Here is a 16,349-nt window from a genome sequence, read left to right on the forward strand (position 1 = left end):
CATGACAATCCTTGAGTACTATATGTGGTTGGTCCGAAAAGTACCCTCTCGTAATTCGAAAACAAAGAATTTTATATCGTTCTACATTATATCTCACATAGTAACTATATCCTTCTAGTATAATAACAATTATGTCAAAAATACTGAATGGAGATTAACCCCACTCCTGCTCGTAATTTTAACCTTGAGTCTGACAACCAACCCAAATGGTTCTGGACGGAATAAAGGCTTTCGCTTAACGGGCTTCCGTATCTGGTGGCATTGGATAACCGATTCCTCCAGGAAATAATCTAGGTGTATTTAATGATAAAAGAAAAAAGTGGTTGGTAAATTATGGTAAGATACTGTCCTGAGTCCCTAAGAATATGTCAATTTTTCTCTTAATGGACTCCTGGGAAGCCGTTTGGAATAGCTCAGTCGGCCACGAATTCCGACGTTTAACTACCCTTAAATAATAGAATGTATACCTACAATCCGTTCTGTTGTGTTGTATCTCCAGCTTCTGGGCGCTACTCCTAAGGCTTGTGTTAAGATTAAGCTGAAGTAGGTGTTTAATGGGATGCTCAAAAGTATTTAGGATGCTATAAAGTTACCTCTGGTGGGCAAATGTTAAGTGATTGAAGTTGCTCTTCAAAAGACTTGAGTTTTAGTCCCAGAACTGATATTTTGTCTCGCCGTTGGATATGTCCCAGAGAGTCCTTATCCTTGTGGAATGAGGAAGAAAACATTATGTTTCCGTACTCTAGATGGGGTCGAATAAAACTGTTGAAGATTAGATGAAAAGTTCCGTCGAAATGGTCAAAAATACACTTCACCGTTACCAGTAGACGTTTTACTCGAAAGACATTTTGGTTGCAGTTAGTTTAAGACTTCAGATCGTAGGGTACAAACAGCAATAGATCTTTTTAAACCTCTATGCCTCTAGAGGGTAGTTACTTATGTTGTGCTGGTAGTCTGCAACATGTGTCAGATGGACTACTTTACACTTTGGAGGGTTATCGGTTATTCCGTTGTTATCTGCCGAAATCTGAAGTCGAGTCATCCATCTGAAGTTCCAGTTTGTCACCTAAGTTGTATACTTCTCTCCAGAACTTCATATTACCAACGAAAATTAATGAGTCTGGCGATACTTGCTGTAGAAGATCGTTTTTATAAATGAATGAAAGGACAGGTCCTAGTGCTGAACCTTGAGGGACCCCACCAGAACATTCCATAACCCGGAAGAAAGTGAAGCTAACCCTAACCTTAAAATGTCGATTATTTAACAATGAAGTGAGCCAACCAATTAAAGGCGATTTGATACCTAATCGTCCGAGCGTATTGATAAGATATATAAGGTTGACCCTGCAAAAGGGTTTTGAGAAGTTAAGATATATAACATCAACTCTCCCCTTGGGATCAAGGATGGTTGTCCACCTGTCCACCGCAGTCAGCAGGTTGGTTATACGAGAGTGACATTTTCTGAAACCGTGCTGTTGGGGTGTAAAGAAGTTTATGGATAATAAATAGTTGTGTAAACTGTCACATTTCAGGGACTCCATAACTTTTGAGGTTATTGAGAGGAGTGCCCCTGGTTGGTAGCTTGGAGTTTCGCTACGTTGGCCTACTTGGAAAATTCGCGTAATGTGAGCCAGCTTCCAATTTTCTGGTAATATGCTTCGGCTTAGCGAATGAGAGAATATAACGCTAAACGGTGTTACCAAGATAGAAACAGAATGGCGGCGTCACTGCCATTGTTGGTTGGGCCATCAGGACCTAACAGTCGGAAAACTCCGGTTTCGACTTGTCGAAGAGAGGCTGAGTGGCGGAATAATCTTTTCGGACTGTAGACAAATTTGTCGATAAGCTTTATCTGATACTGAAGCCTGTCTTTTTAATTGCCTTTTTGCATCAGTTGACGTTGTGGCTCTTTCTGTTTGACAGTTGAAATGCGTTTCTGATTCTCGTGCCCTTTTCTGATTGGCTGGAAAATCTTAAGGTGTAGATTGCACGTCCAAACCACTAGAGAAAATTTTTGTCAATACTATCGTAATCCATACCAAAATAAAGTGGCGAATGTTCGAAATAATCCAAAAACGTATGTGACAGCGATGAAAATGAAAAAAGTATGAAGTCCAATTATAAAAATGATCATGATACTTTGCACAAATCAAAGTCCCGCTCACCAGTGTAGATCACCGGTGTGGGTAATCTGTGTCGATGATTTGGTGCCTTCTCAAGATGGGCAGTAACAATATGACCAGCTAGCTTACGTCAAAATCACACCTCGAGGTTAGTACCTAACGTGGAGTACGCTTTTACCGTATCCACGCAACATAGTTACTTTAATGACAGTAACAAAAACGTATTGTTGAGACAGAAATGTGTTAGCAAGAATGGAAAGGATAACAATATGCCACTGGCGCATGCACCTGTCCATAGTGTAGTGTTCAACTCAGTAAGTTGGCTGAAAATGCCGTTGAAGTAAATATCGTTCACGAGGTGTGTGTAAAGTCTGAGCTGAATTGACTTCCATGTGGCTGCGACTTCTCAGTTAAAAGTGTCGATCTAATCAACCAACTAATCAAAAGTCGTTTCTATTTACCCGTGCTGATAATTTTACACGGCTTTTCTCTCCTTTAAGCACTGTCCTCAATCGCTTTCAATAATCTTCAAACAAGAAAAATTCTCTTTCATCCTTTTCTGCCATAAAAAGCACGATGATTCAATAGGGGAATGGTAATAATTCAGCAGGAACACATAATTAATTGTCAAACAGGAACGCAGAACTAAACAGCCGTCTCGGAACACAAAACATAACGAATTAAACAGACAAATAACATGGATGTAAGCTGTTATACACCGGTTTCAGGAGGTTACAGCGAACTATCATAAGTAGCCGAACACTGTCGATGGTATCTTTTAATTCGTATGCAGATTTTGTTAAGACTCAGGTTACTTCAAAAAGACCTGTCCACTATCTGCGTGGTTCAGTAACTGCGCCTGCTAGTGAGTAATCTGATTTTTTTGCCGTGCTTTCCCCCCCTGTTATAAGGATGACCTATGGGTTTCCTTATCATAATATTTCTTTTGGTTTTTTTACATCACACCCAGTTGTATTAGAGCCATATTACGATGCATCTATACATCCTCTCTGAACTTCACGGTCATTTTTGAAACTAATAAAGTTTCTTGGTGCATTTTTAGTGTCAGTAGCTCATCTGAAATCCTTATAAATGAGGGTTTGTCAAGCAGATGTATTGACGCCGACTCAATATGCTGTGGTGTATGCTACTTACACCGACATTAGTAGCATATGATGCTAGCCATAAGCGGGATGTCTGGCAGCAGAGAGACAACAGGATGGAACATTAAAGAATGGAAACAGAATGGAATTTGTGTGAGAATGCAAGAACAATGAAGTCTGAGTCATTTTGATACGATCGGTGGGCATTCTGCAAATTAAGTATTTACTATATGACTGTTTGATTTCGTTAACAAGTCCTGTAATTTTATGTCAAATACATTCGATTATCCTCACTCGGTGTTCTGTTGACAACAATGCCAGTGAACATCTATTCATAGCTAGTTCTCATTAAACAGCTTCCACCTGATTACCAGACACTTTCAATAGGTTTTTAGAGTTAAATGAATGCCCGGAAAGCCCGTTGTTCGCGCTTTGCAAGTTCTCACCACTTGACATGATTCTTTAAAAAGTACGATTTCAAAGTTGGTATATCAATCCGAATGTGATTGGGCGAATATAGCCTAAAGAGTGGCAAAAGCTTCAACTTACGCCTTAGTTACTGTTTGAGCATCCATCCTTTCTAGAAAAATCGCCTCGCACAACTCAGTAATGTGATCGGCCATAACTAATATATATTTATTTTGTCTATTGTTCCCCTTTAACGATCCGACAATGTTAATCCTCGTTACCTCATTGGATTAGCCTGAAGTCATATTTAATAAGGGCGCATGGGGGTTGTCTTTTGAGTCTGTAATCTTTTAGAAACATGGAGTTTAGCTAAACGATCTCTGTTCAACGTATTAACTATCAAGCTGCACGATCAAATGCTTCAACTGGAACCGAACGAAACAGAGGAACTTTTTAGTTAACGGGCTCCCGCATCTAGTAGTGTTGGATCACTGATGCCTCCAGGTAATTACCTAGGTATAAGTGAGGATAAAAATGTTGGTGAATCATAGCGAGATTCTGTTCTGATTCAGCAACAACATGTCAGGTTTTCTCTAAAACCCTCCTGGAAAGTGATTTGAACCATATGAGACTGAAGCGAATTCTAGGAAATCATAACCTTTAAATAGTTAACTTCTGCCTACAATCCGTATGCCATGTGGCGCGTCTAGAGTCTTCGTGTTTTCCTCGAGGTTTGTGTCGTAACTGAGAGCAACCAGGCATTAAAAGGAGATTCCTACCCAACAGATGAAGTACTCTTGAATGTTTATATATATATATATATATATATATGGTTGTACAGCTTGATAATAAATACCTTTAAAAGAGATCCCTTCACTGGACATGGTGTTCCTCAACATTTGACACTTCCTGCGTGCTCGAATATTTTTGCGTGTGTCTTTTTTCATTTCTCATTCATTACTTACGTGCGATCTCCTCCATTACTTTATTTTGGCCTGCATGCCTCAAATCTGTGTGACTTTTATCTAAAACTCCAAAAACCGTGTAATGTGGGATAGTTTGTTTACTCGAATAATTTGGCACATAGAAAAAATATAGTACTTTATCATTATTATGAATTCGCACATATACCATAGACACTTATCTTCTCAACTTACACCTTGTGTTTATCCTGAAGATGGCTCTTCAATGCGTCATGCGCTATTGAAGTTTACGGATCTGTTGCCTAACTATGAGCCTATTCACTATCTTCCATAATTTTTACCTCTATTGACTTGTTTTTCGGTGCGACTCATACAAGACAGGTTTTGTGAGGTTAGGCTGCTCCATGTGATAAGGCCGCTGCGTCGTGATGCTGTTGATTGTGACGATGGATGTACACGTATTACTATTCTTGCAACCACTCTTGCTGTCGAGCGATTTGCCTTTCAGGATATATGAAGCCGTGCAACCATTGGTTTTAATGACACACCTACGTTTCAGGAAGTAATACTGAAGCCGTTGCACAAAGCAAACGACTGCTAGCATGTTTTTCGAAGTTGTAAAATAATTTTTCTTCGAATTACGCAACGTTCGGTTTCCATACACAATCAGTCTTTCTTTTCCGTTTGAAGAAACTTTCTACAATGCAGGACCGACAATCTGGTCAATTGCATCGGTGTCAAAGATGAAACGGCCATTAGTAAGAGAACTGTCCGGTATCTCACACAACGAGCCCCATAACTAGTCGAAAGCTTGCTGACACGTTCCAGTTTATTGAAAGCAAACATTCTTTCCTCACAAGGTTTAAAGGGGCGTTAAAAACTCTATTGAAGTTAATCCCCTGCACATAAATTCTCGCCTCAGTTATCCTCCAAGCAACTTCAACCTCCCGAGTACAGGTACTAATCTGACCAATCACTTAATCAACAACTTTAAGTCTAAGCTGATTTCTTTTTTACATTTAGTTGACATGACATCGTTGAATATATCTCCACTGAATGTCACAATGGAGTGCAACTGGTTAATGAGCGATAGCTGCTCTTAACTCTAACGAGAATCCACAAACTGTCCGATATTTAGTGACCCGACTGCCAATTGATTTGGCTAGGGCCCAGTGACATTTATTTGACTGCGACAAAATGTGATCCTCCATTCAGTCAAGATTGCAGCAATAAATGCTTAAGGTTTATGTAATGGTTTGATTCTGTAGCCTGTTTAAGTGATTACGTGGTAGCAATTGTTTGACGCTGAACGAAAAAAACCTCAAAGTAGTAGTAAATGTATGCAATGCACAATATGTAGGCCAATTTACATTCACATTGTATCTGCATATCTAGAACGGACTTGATAGGAGAACTGAACGCCGAAGTCAGAATGGATAATACCGGATATGGAGATATTACTGAATATTTCTAAGGCAATTAGTACATTGAAGTACTAATACACTGATGGACCAGATGGTATTCCGGCCAGCATTCTAAAAATGGTGATGATGACATGTGTGTTTTACTTCTCAAACTATTTGCGATATCACTCCCCACAGCGTGTTACCCTACTGCCTGGAAAACTATACATATCATCCCCAAAATTAAGATAGAACCAGAAACAAATTTTGAAAATTGCCGGCCCATAAACATAACCTCAGTGGTATCTAGAGTGATGGCAAAAGTAGCTAAGGAGATGGTTGTTCAAAGTCTACTTACTAATAATCTCACCTCGACCTCCCAACATGGGTTTCTTAGGTTCAGATCATGCGATACATGCCTAGTAGACTACCTGAATGACATAACTCTGAAACGAGACAGCGGGCTCTTTGTATCGGTTTTATTCCTAGACTTTAAGAAAGCTTTTGATAAGGTCCCACATAAAAGGCTTCTCGTCAAACTAAGGTCCTTTGGAATCAACAACCCACTATATTCATGGTTTGCTTCATTCTTAACAGAAAGTAAACAAATGGTAAAGTACAATGACTCTCTCTCATCACCTAGACCAATATCTAGTGGAGTCATCCGGGGAAGTGTATTAGGTTTGCTCTTGTTTCTTATATATATAAACAATATAAAATCTGAGACCATACTTATACGTTGACGATCTCAAAATAGCACACAGCTTTAATTCTGAGTTTATAAGTGAAAATGTATCCCAGATTTAAAGTCACCTCAATAACCTAACTATATGGAGCAAAAAATGGCAATTACCATTTAGCCTCAACAACTGTGGGATCATGTATTTTAGAAAACATCTATATGAATAACAACTTTACTTAAATAAAAGTAGAGTTCAAACACTCGAATCAGTGCACGATCAAGGTATTAATTACACAGAAAGCTTAAAATTTGAAGGACATGCCTCCTTTATTGTTTCTAAATCTAGACGGATAGTTGGTTCCATAATGAAAATTTTCCCCACAACAGAGACTAAGCTTACTCTTTACAAAAGATGTATACGACGCTCCAATGAATATCACTTTTATCTTCTCAAACATGAATACCACAGACAAGACAAGCGTACAAGATCTCCAAAGTCGCTTCACACACCGATTGCTATGATATGATTCCACTCTCAACTGCATAGATGGATGTAAGCACCTCTACTTAGAACCCTTATGGCGCCGTCAGCTATGGAAAAATCTTATATTCCTCTACAAGTTAATATGCGGACCTCCACTGCTAACCTCCTGCCCGGTCGTGACCCATGACCTAGTCCACAGACTCAGAAACAAGGCATATACACTACTTATTGTTGAACACCGGAAACAAACGCGTTGTAATTTTTTTACAGTGCGGTATAGTTTTTTATGCAGTAGGTTGCCAATACCTATCCGTAACTGTGACACTACCACCAAGCTCGAAAACCTAATAACAGTGTTACTTGACGCTAAAAAGCTTTATGAACTATTCGCTAATTTTCTGCCCACAAATGAGGCACTTTATTGGGGACTGCCTAATATCTAGACCGATCATGAATCTAACGGACCAAGTTGTCAATAATATGAATGTAATCAAACGATAGAACACATGGTTTACCCTATCCCATTATTCATTGACCATTAGTCTTGCACGTATGCTCCTACTCTTCACATTCAGACTCCGAATCACTCTAATGGTTATTCCTCCAGAGTGTCAAATCCCTTTTCCCATTAGAAGTAGATAGATAACACACTAATCACATGGATGCTGATCAGCTATGGCCATTTGCAAGAAACTCATAATATCCTAAATTCTTGTGAGCTGCTCATTGTTTTGTTTTCTTACTCCGAAACGTTTACAATTCCAAACTCTTGCATATTCTTTGATTTGTCATATAACCTTACCATCTCTAAATCCCATATAATCTGATCACTGTCCTATAACTTATACCATTACTTATCTTCATAGCGTTGTGATATATAAAATGGATATCTAACCCACAGTACAGAAGCTTTAACCATCTGATTTGCTTGCAACATGGAACTAGTAGAGACGGTACATCCCAACAAGGAGCATGAATTAAAGCAATATTCATATTTACCACAAACGTAAGAGAGCCTAACATCACAAAAGGATAGGGGGTGATGTTACTGACCAGCGAAAATGATGGTGGGGAGATAACTTCGGTCCACCCATGTCTGTAGGCGTGAAAATGTTGTTAAATTACGGCTCCTTATGATCAAGCGGGATGTCACGGATAAATGGTACTGATGCTAATTTATTATGAAAAATATCTCTTTGAGTCGTGTTTTTGACGTTGAATTGGTTTCACATCCTACTTAGTAATCCTATTACAAGCAAAACTAGATAATTTGCTAAAAAAGAAGACTGCTCATGTACCTACAAAATCAATACAAGTAAAAATGAGCTGAAATACTTTCGACAAAATGTGAGATAGCCATTTGCGTGTCAGAATACTGTTTTCAGTATTATATTTGGAAACCACACATAATCATATGCTTTCAGCTTCTTTTTAAACCACCTCAATTTACGCAGTTCTTTATACATTCATAGCTTATTTACACTTATTTTCTTCTACCTATTAGAATGCTCTTGCTTAAAAAGCATCTTAATAAAAGAGAATTAAACTAAATAGTCATACCTTATTCCACCACAAATGACTCAACTTCAGTATACATTAGCATTATCTGTTTTACTTCTCGTCCTTTCTTTTTCCCACCATCTTTTCAGCCCCTTTGAGATATGTCACCGAAAACACATGGAACGGGCGACTTCGTCCATGGAAAATGCCTCAGACGTTCCAGAGGAATACAAGGTCGTAGTTTCCAGAAGCTCTCAACTTTATGTGAACTTATTCTTGACCATCAGTTGCAACGCAACCTATATAAAGCTCGCAAACTGTCATATTGACAATACGAGTATTAATAATATTATTTACATTGATATGTGAGAAGTGTTATCCCCCGTAATTTTATGATCAATGTACCTTATAAAATATCAACCTAACTGAGTAACCTACTACACTGAAGACTGTACCTTCTGTATCGATTTGACCTTGCCTGCAAACTGGCATGCCTCATGCAACAGATAGTCATTTAAAGATAAATTACTATTATTATTGTCTTAAACTGTGAGACAACGAACTGTCATTGTCGGACGGTAAGAGAATTTACAGGCTTTTTAAGAGGAGACACTGGGCGATAGGTTACTCTCGTGGTTACTTTGTCAACTCCAAGTCTTAGCTGGCGGCAACACCGCGATTAAAGTAGTCCTAAATCAACGATTGATACATGATCTCTTATACTACGTCTAGTATTGTTTGGATGCCCAAGAAATGAACTCATCTTTGCCTCAGTGACCATGCGTTGCAGGAGGAATAATAGAGAGGAGTCCTCCGGCAAAATCACTTACGATAAATCACACCTGAAAAGAAGTCATCAAAAGACTATCATCAAAACTGATTGAAAGTAACGTCTCAAAGAGACTATTGCGAAGACGCAAATAGATCATAGAAACAAAATTGAGTCGCCAAAACGACCGAGTTTCAGACCAGAAAGCAGAAAACAAACGTTCAGAAAATCCGAACAGCTATGCTGAAACCACTGGTGATTCAGTGTCAAGTCACCTGGGTACAATTAACCACGTACCTGGCCCACACGGACGACAACTAACATGAGAGACAAAAGACTCCCTTAACGTCGTAACGACGTGAGGAGAAGTCTAGACAGTCAACTTTTCATGTTGAAGACAGAAATTCAGGCTTGAGTATTTTTGTGAATGCCGTTGCTGAACTAAGTATTATTCCTCAGATCAAAGCCGAACTGGGTTGAACTACTTGCTCACTTACATTTCAAAAAGTCAACGGAATCGAAACCCTTAGGTCTCGACAGAAGTTGACGCCAGATTTAAGGTTTAGGAGGTCATTACTCTGTGTCATCACTATAGCAGGCTAAGATCTGACTATAATGGGAATGGACATAGACATGCCCTAGATACTCAGGGTTTGACGACGCTTTTGTTCTCAGCGCCGTAATTGACGAATACCAACCTAGTCAAATTAGTAGTCGGGAGTGAAACGGTTCTAAGTTATATTTGGAAAGCTGGCAAGTAGATGCAACGGATGTGTGGCACGGCTTACCTCACTGGTGCTCTTGTGCGAACGTGTAACCAAGAGCATTCAGCTAGGTTGCGTCCAGTAAAATTAATGAGGTCAGCATCGACATTGAAGACATACAGAACTGTTTATTTTAGGGATTCATTTACCTCTGCACAGCCATCACGGGTTTCAGCTTGTGAACCTGATGCTAGGTGTGTCTTTGCTGTCAGTATGCTTACCGAAGAACACAAATTCTGGGTACTTTGAGCAATTTAGAACCACGCTGAATCTATAATTCATATAACTGAAAGCTTTCCATATTAATGGAGCCAAGCATAACTTATTTACGACTCTGTGTAAATGAGAACGTATTGACCTCAAAGCATGGAAACTTTTATTGGCAATTTAGACGGCGAAAACGCAGTCATTTTCATCTGCGACCCTATGTTATCCGTAAATTCCGTCACTACCCTGAGTATAAGAATCTTGGTGAAGGCGTGTTCCATTTTGCAAATTAATAATAAATCTGGTCAATAGAAGTGATTCGGTTGGACCTCAACCTGGAAAAAGACTTCATAATGATGAATTTTCACACGAAAACTAGATTCAAAATGTTATTCATCAAGAAATCATCTCCATTATATTACTATCATTCCAACATTTTTTATGAAGGGTTTCAACGTGCTTTTTGATAGTAATAAAGGTTTTATTGAAAAACTTAAGGCAATTGATTTATCCCAGCGACATTAAGATACCACAACAACACCTAAAATTCACGGAAACAACTAGGGGGTTACTTGTAACGCATCTACAAATGACAGGTTCGTTAGGACTACTGGGATTGCATGACTAGATTACTTATATTATGAAGTGAGATACCTGGAACCGCGCCGTAAAATTTAGGCACTCATCTGAAGATGAAATAAATATGAAGATTTGGAACCTGCTTTTGTTTACTCACTCAAATTAGCTTGTGGCGGTGATTTGCGTGGCTAGTCCTTTGGTACTGAGCGATGGCCGACTTTAACAATCCTTTGCAAAAGTTCAAGCTGGTGTTTTTGGGAGAACAGAGTGGTAAATTCTTATAAAATTGCCAAAATGCATTCCAATTTAAGTCGGGAAGACGTCCCTCATAACTAGGTTTATGTATGAAACTTTTGACAATCTGTATCAGGTACAATAACAAATGGTACTATAATATTCTCTCCTTTCAGGCAACAATTGGTATTGACTTTTTATCAAAAACTATGTACCTTGAGGATCGAACTGTAAGTTTAAGAATGTAAACGAACCCAACAGATTCGTCTGCAATTATGGGACACTGCGGGACAGGAACGTTTTCGAAGTTTGATTCCCAGCTACATACGTGACTCCTCAGCCGCAGTTGTTGTTTATGACATATGCAGTATGTTTTACTTGCATTGTTTATCTTGTAGACGCTGGATCTTTCCATCAGGCTTCAAAGTGGGTTGATGACGTCAGAAACGAACGTGGCGGGGATGTTATTATTATCCTCGTTGGAAACAAAACGGATCTATCTGATAAACGGTGGGTAAAAATATCCTGGATCCTTATGTTGCAGAAAAGTGACTACTGAAGAGGGCGAGCATCTTGCTAAAAAACTAGAAGTCATGTTTATTGAAACGAGCGCGAAGGCTGGATATAATGTCAAAGTTGTGAGTAGTGAAATAATACAATTTTGGTTAAGTTTGCTTGATTGTCATATGTATAGGTAATATCTTAGTCTTCACTTTAAACTTCTGTTCCCCTTTGTCTAAAGATGACTCAATATCTCAGCTGCTTTAATCTGTAAAGTAAATCTGATTTCCGTCGATTTCAAGTCTCAAAGTGTCTGAGCGTTTATGGCGTTTTATTTAGAGGATTTATTATCTTGTTCTAGTATTCGGGTTTTTAAAGACTTATAAAGTGTGACGTAGTGAATTTTTTTGCGCAGTCTTCCTCGTTAATGGGTACATCTATCACCACTACACAAAAGTTTTCCAGAGATATTCACCCAGTTTGGTTTTCTAGGACTAGATTTTACAAATATGATTCCAAACGTCGTGATCTAATCTCGACTAACCATACAGCTGGCACTGTCTCATCCCAAACAAACACGCTTTTAGCTAGTGTAGAAATAAAATTTTCTGATCACATTTTCTTCAGCACTTAAGTATATGCTCTTGTTATCAGACATCGTGACGCTCTGTTTGCCGCGTTCTCTGTAAGCAGTTGTGGAAGCACCGCCTGTGCGATTTAGTAACATTCGTTTATGCTGTTTTCATATATTGAGACTGAAAAAACTAGCTGTAGAATTAGGTTGTGCTCTATACGGAAAAGTTAGTCGGTTCGTTAAGCGACAGACCTCCCCTGTAGGTACACTTACTCTCTTTCCTTGAACGCTAGACATCTTCCCCCCATGTATTCTAATGCCCACTGACATTTCGTCTGATTACTGCACTATATTAGGTTCCCAGTTATTTCGGTGGTTTGTATGTTTGGTGAACGTTTGAAAATATATCGCATAGTTCTGCTTTGGTCCACTTAACGATACATGTGGATATGATACAATTAACACTGCTCGTTCCCAGTTATCACAAAAATATTGGTTTCAACCCAGAACAAAATTATGTTGACTATAATATCACTCAAAGTTGTTTTCTAAAACGTGATAAAACTTAGTGGTGCTACACATCATTTTTTGACTTGTGGATTATTGTGTAGCAGAATTCGGTTACGTTTATTTTGATATAACTCAAATGCTACTTTGCGGTGTACGTAATTAGCAGATAGACAAATTCATGATAAGGCTTCAAATTTTCGATATGGATTACCATAAAACTGTATTTGCTGAACCGTTTTTGCGAGTGAGCTGTTAATGTACAGTTGCTTCCTATCCTAATGTTTAATTAACTCAAATTAATTTATAATAATAAACTTATTGTACAAGTAAGTTATGTTGTGCATAAATGATAGATACATATAAAGTGTTCAAGGAAACGTGAACTGTTTAGCATCCTAAAAATATCAGAAATTTGTATGTGGTCTATATAATTTTGTCTCGAATTACTCTTATCTACTTCACCTTTGTTGTTTTTCAGTTGCATCCATCACCAGTTCTCTTCTTTCACTTTGGTAAAATGTTAATAATTGATTATTATTATTTGAACACAAATATTAGTACAAAGGGGCACCAAATACATATGCACCGCATTTGATCTGTATTTGGGTTGTGGTACTACCCGGGTGCCCAAACCGAAGCAGGTGGTTTTCTTAGGGAGTCATATCCCGGGCCTTTAACCTAGAGGTCTAATCCACAAAGCAGTGGAGCAACGTCAGGAGATGGAGTCCCATAGTAACCGGTAACCAATAATTGGTTCATACACCATTTATTTCCTTAGGGTCCTGGAGCCCATGTACACCATTGGTTTGGAATCAGGGTTTTCCAACTCCCCTAAGTGGACTTTCCATGTCCACCAACCCGGTTAACCCCCGGACATTCATGTTTCGTCCTCTCAATTTCGTAAACGACACTCACCGTAAGTAGGCAGTGAGTGGGACTTTCCTTGCAGTAGCTGTATACGCATGACCATGTGAGTGCATTTCAAGAGGGAGGTGACTCTCCCCACCCCCGACCGTACCAGGGCATTTAAGGGCGCATTTTAACCAATTAGTCGAAGTTTATCTTCATTTCTAAACCGTGTTCCAGCTTTTTATTAGTGGCTTGACGGTAATGATGTTAAATATCTGTGATAAGCCAGTAATTATATTTTCATTTTGTATATTTTTTTTCAGCTGTTCCGTCGAATCGCAACAGAATTGGTTGATCAAAAGAGTCCACTTTCTAGACATGATGACTGTATCCTTTCCGATCTTATCTACACAGCCATTGTTTTATCTTTTATTGTTCATTTAGTCAGCACTACAAAGAAATTTCGTATTTATTTTAGACACCTAAAGCATGTATGCTGGTTAGTTATATGGTGACTTATTGATTGAAACACTTGGCTGGTAGGTCTCAAGCTCAAAAACTGTCCCACCTACTTCATTAGTTTGCTAAATGTCTGGGGTCATTGAACTATTTTATGTCTATAAAACTTTCCTAAACTGATTTAACGGTCTTGGTTATTGTAAGTATTCAGTACTGCTCTCTGGTCAAGGCCAAAACAATTCGTTACCATTATTCAGTCCATGACAGTATCTTATGATTGAACGAGTTGTAAAATGACTAACAGGTATAATAATTATGTATCTGATTTGGAACGATAACTTAGATCATCCCAGACGTTTCATAACCCTGATAAACACTACGTGATAATATTAGCTCTAGTGACAATTTTCCATAAGCTCTGACTCGATCAGTTTTATTCAAAATGATTAGAATATAAAAATGTTAAACTTACCAATACTGCTTTTCTCCTTGATTTGGATAATTTCCATTTCGGAAATCGGTGTTTGCGAATTGTATTTTTTGTGTCGTGTTTTTGTTTAATAAATCTAGTCATCGAGGTTAAGTTACACGATGCCTCTAAGGATACTGATTTTAACCAACGAGTTTGCTGGTGCTAAGTCACTTAATTGTAAGCATTTGTTTTTTTATAAACTTGTTTACACACCTTTTAGCACATTTGCGCTACTAATTCAATGCACATGTAGTTTTGGATACATTTCTCGGTGGTTTCATTTTTGATTTTTCCTCTTAATGAATTTTCTGTTTTGAAAATGATAATTTTGTGTAGTAGGTTGCTGTATTGTCAATTTTTTTGTGCTGATGATATTTGAACTTTATTCTGTGTGTGTGTAGTAGAAAAGAGATGTAATAAATTTGCGTTTATCATTTTTAATGTAAAGTTGGTGGTAACACACTAGCCCAAATATAGGTAAGTGATTCTCACGCTTCAAATTTTAACTTGTTGGATTTATTTTAAGCCTAAACAACACTTGGTCTTCTCATCTACAATGGTCGCTGATTTTAAATAGCAGCAAATGTTTTATACATGATATGGTTACCTTGTTTTTGTAGTAGCATAATTTTTGACAGCAAGTTCTTCTCATATTAACATTTAAGAATCAACCGCCCAAAATTAGTTGATCATTGGATTGTATTTTTCATTTCTAACATCTATGGATATGTGCGTATATTTAGGCCTATTCATCCTTAACTTTAATAACCCCATAATATACACCAATAATATACTGCATTACCCATTCTTCTCTCGTTTCATTCAAAAACTTGTAACTGGTTTTATTTATCAAAACTTCCCTGCAGATATTGAACTGAAACCGATCGAGCCTCCTCAAGAGAACCAGTGGAAAACCTGTGGTTGTTGAATATCAAGTCTATTTGTTCAGAAATTCCTTTGAAACTTGCAAAGACTTTCACACACTACATACATATAATAGCTATTCTTGAACGATCTTTAGTTGTTTTCGACATTTCATTTCTCTTCTTGATTTACTTCGGCAAACTTGGTCTTAATGTATTTCCGTACCTATAAAAATGATATAATTATATCTATGTACAGCTTATCTATTTTCATTTGGTGAATTACTATTTAACTACAGTTCGACTTGAAATTTCTCTTGACGAATCTGAGTTTGCTTTGCTAGAAATCTTTATTTCTGTTTGCCCTCTTTTTAGGCCATAATTTATACAACAATCTGTGATGCTTTCTTTAATTACTAAATAATTATAAGCACTTCAGCCTTGTATTAAACATTTTGGTGGTTTATTTCGTATTTTCCTGTTTATATTTGCTGTGAAAAACATGGTTAATTATCAATTTCACGTTCTTTTGTTGTGCTCACGTAACGTGTGATTATATACCCGGTCCTTTATTTGTTACAGATAAGTTAATAAATCTTGAAAGCTTTTGTAAAGTTCTACGTATAAACAATTTAATGTTATTAATAGTGTCCGCTTTGCTATAAATATAAAATACAGAGAATTATTTCGTCATTGATTCTGTCTTTTAAGGACTACCAGAAACTATCGCTTAAATTCTAACTTCAATACTACTATCAATTTCCCTCTTGCTCTGAAAGTGGACGGACTAAAATTAGTCACAGACCTTGAAGTTCCTGAGCACTTACAGGTTTATAGTGGCTTGGCTTTAATATAATTCGGATTCAAACCAATTGACAAGATTCGAGCATGCACATATATTTATGAGCTAACTAACATATAACCTGGAGAGGGGGGCATATC

The 16,349-nt window shown here is 37.8% G+C and overlaps 1 protein-coding gene across 3 annotated transcripts; it reads left to right on the plus strand.

Moving 5' to 3' along the window:
* The first annotated feature begins 10,800 nt into the window (after positions 1 to 10,800).
* RAB6B_1 (Ras- protein Rab-6B) lies at positions 10,801 to 16,086 on the plus strand. Of its 3 annotated transcripts, none has more exons than XM_051212646.1 (9): positions 10,801 to 11,215; positions 11,257 to 11,315; positions 11,356 to 11,409; positions 11,441 to 11,546; positions 11,578 to 11,689; positions 11,724 to 11,817; positions 13,937 to 14,000; positions 14,643 to 14,721; positions 15,411 to 16,086. In XM_051212646.1, the coding sequence occupies exons 1-8, from the start codon at positions 11,155 to 11,157 to the stop codon at positions 14,708 to 14,710; spliced, it is 618 nt and encodes a 205-aa protein (XP_051073373.1). In that variant the 5' UTR covers positions 10,801 to 11,154; the 3' UTR covers positions 14,711 to 14,721; positions 15,411 to 16,086. The 3 variants fall into 3 exon arrangements, with proteins under 3 accessions (XP_051073373.1, XP_051073374.1, XP_051073375.1); XM_051212647.1 differs by lacking the exon at positions 14,643 to 14,721 and having other exon boundaries at positions 10,801 to 11,011; positions 11,045 to 11,215; XM_051212648.1 differs by lacking the exon at positions 14,643 to 14,721 and having other exon boundaries at positions 11,101 to 11,215; positions 11,441 to 11,689.
* Positions 16,087 to 16,349: the final 263 nt, after the last annotated feature.

This window comes from Schistosoma haematobium, chromosome 1 (genome assembly GCF_000699445.3).
Source record: "Schistosoma haematobium chromosome 1, whole genome shotgun sequence".
NCBI lineage: Eukaryota > Metazoa > Platyhelminthes > Trematoda > Strigeidida > Schistosomatidae > Schistosoma > Schistosoma haematobium.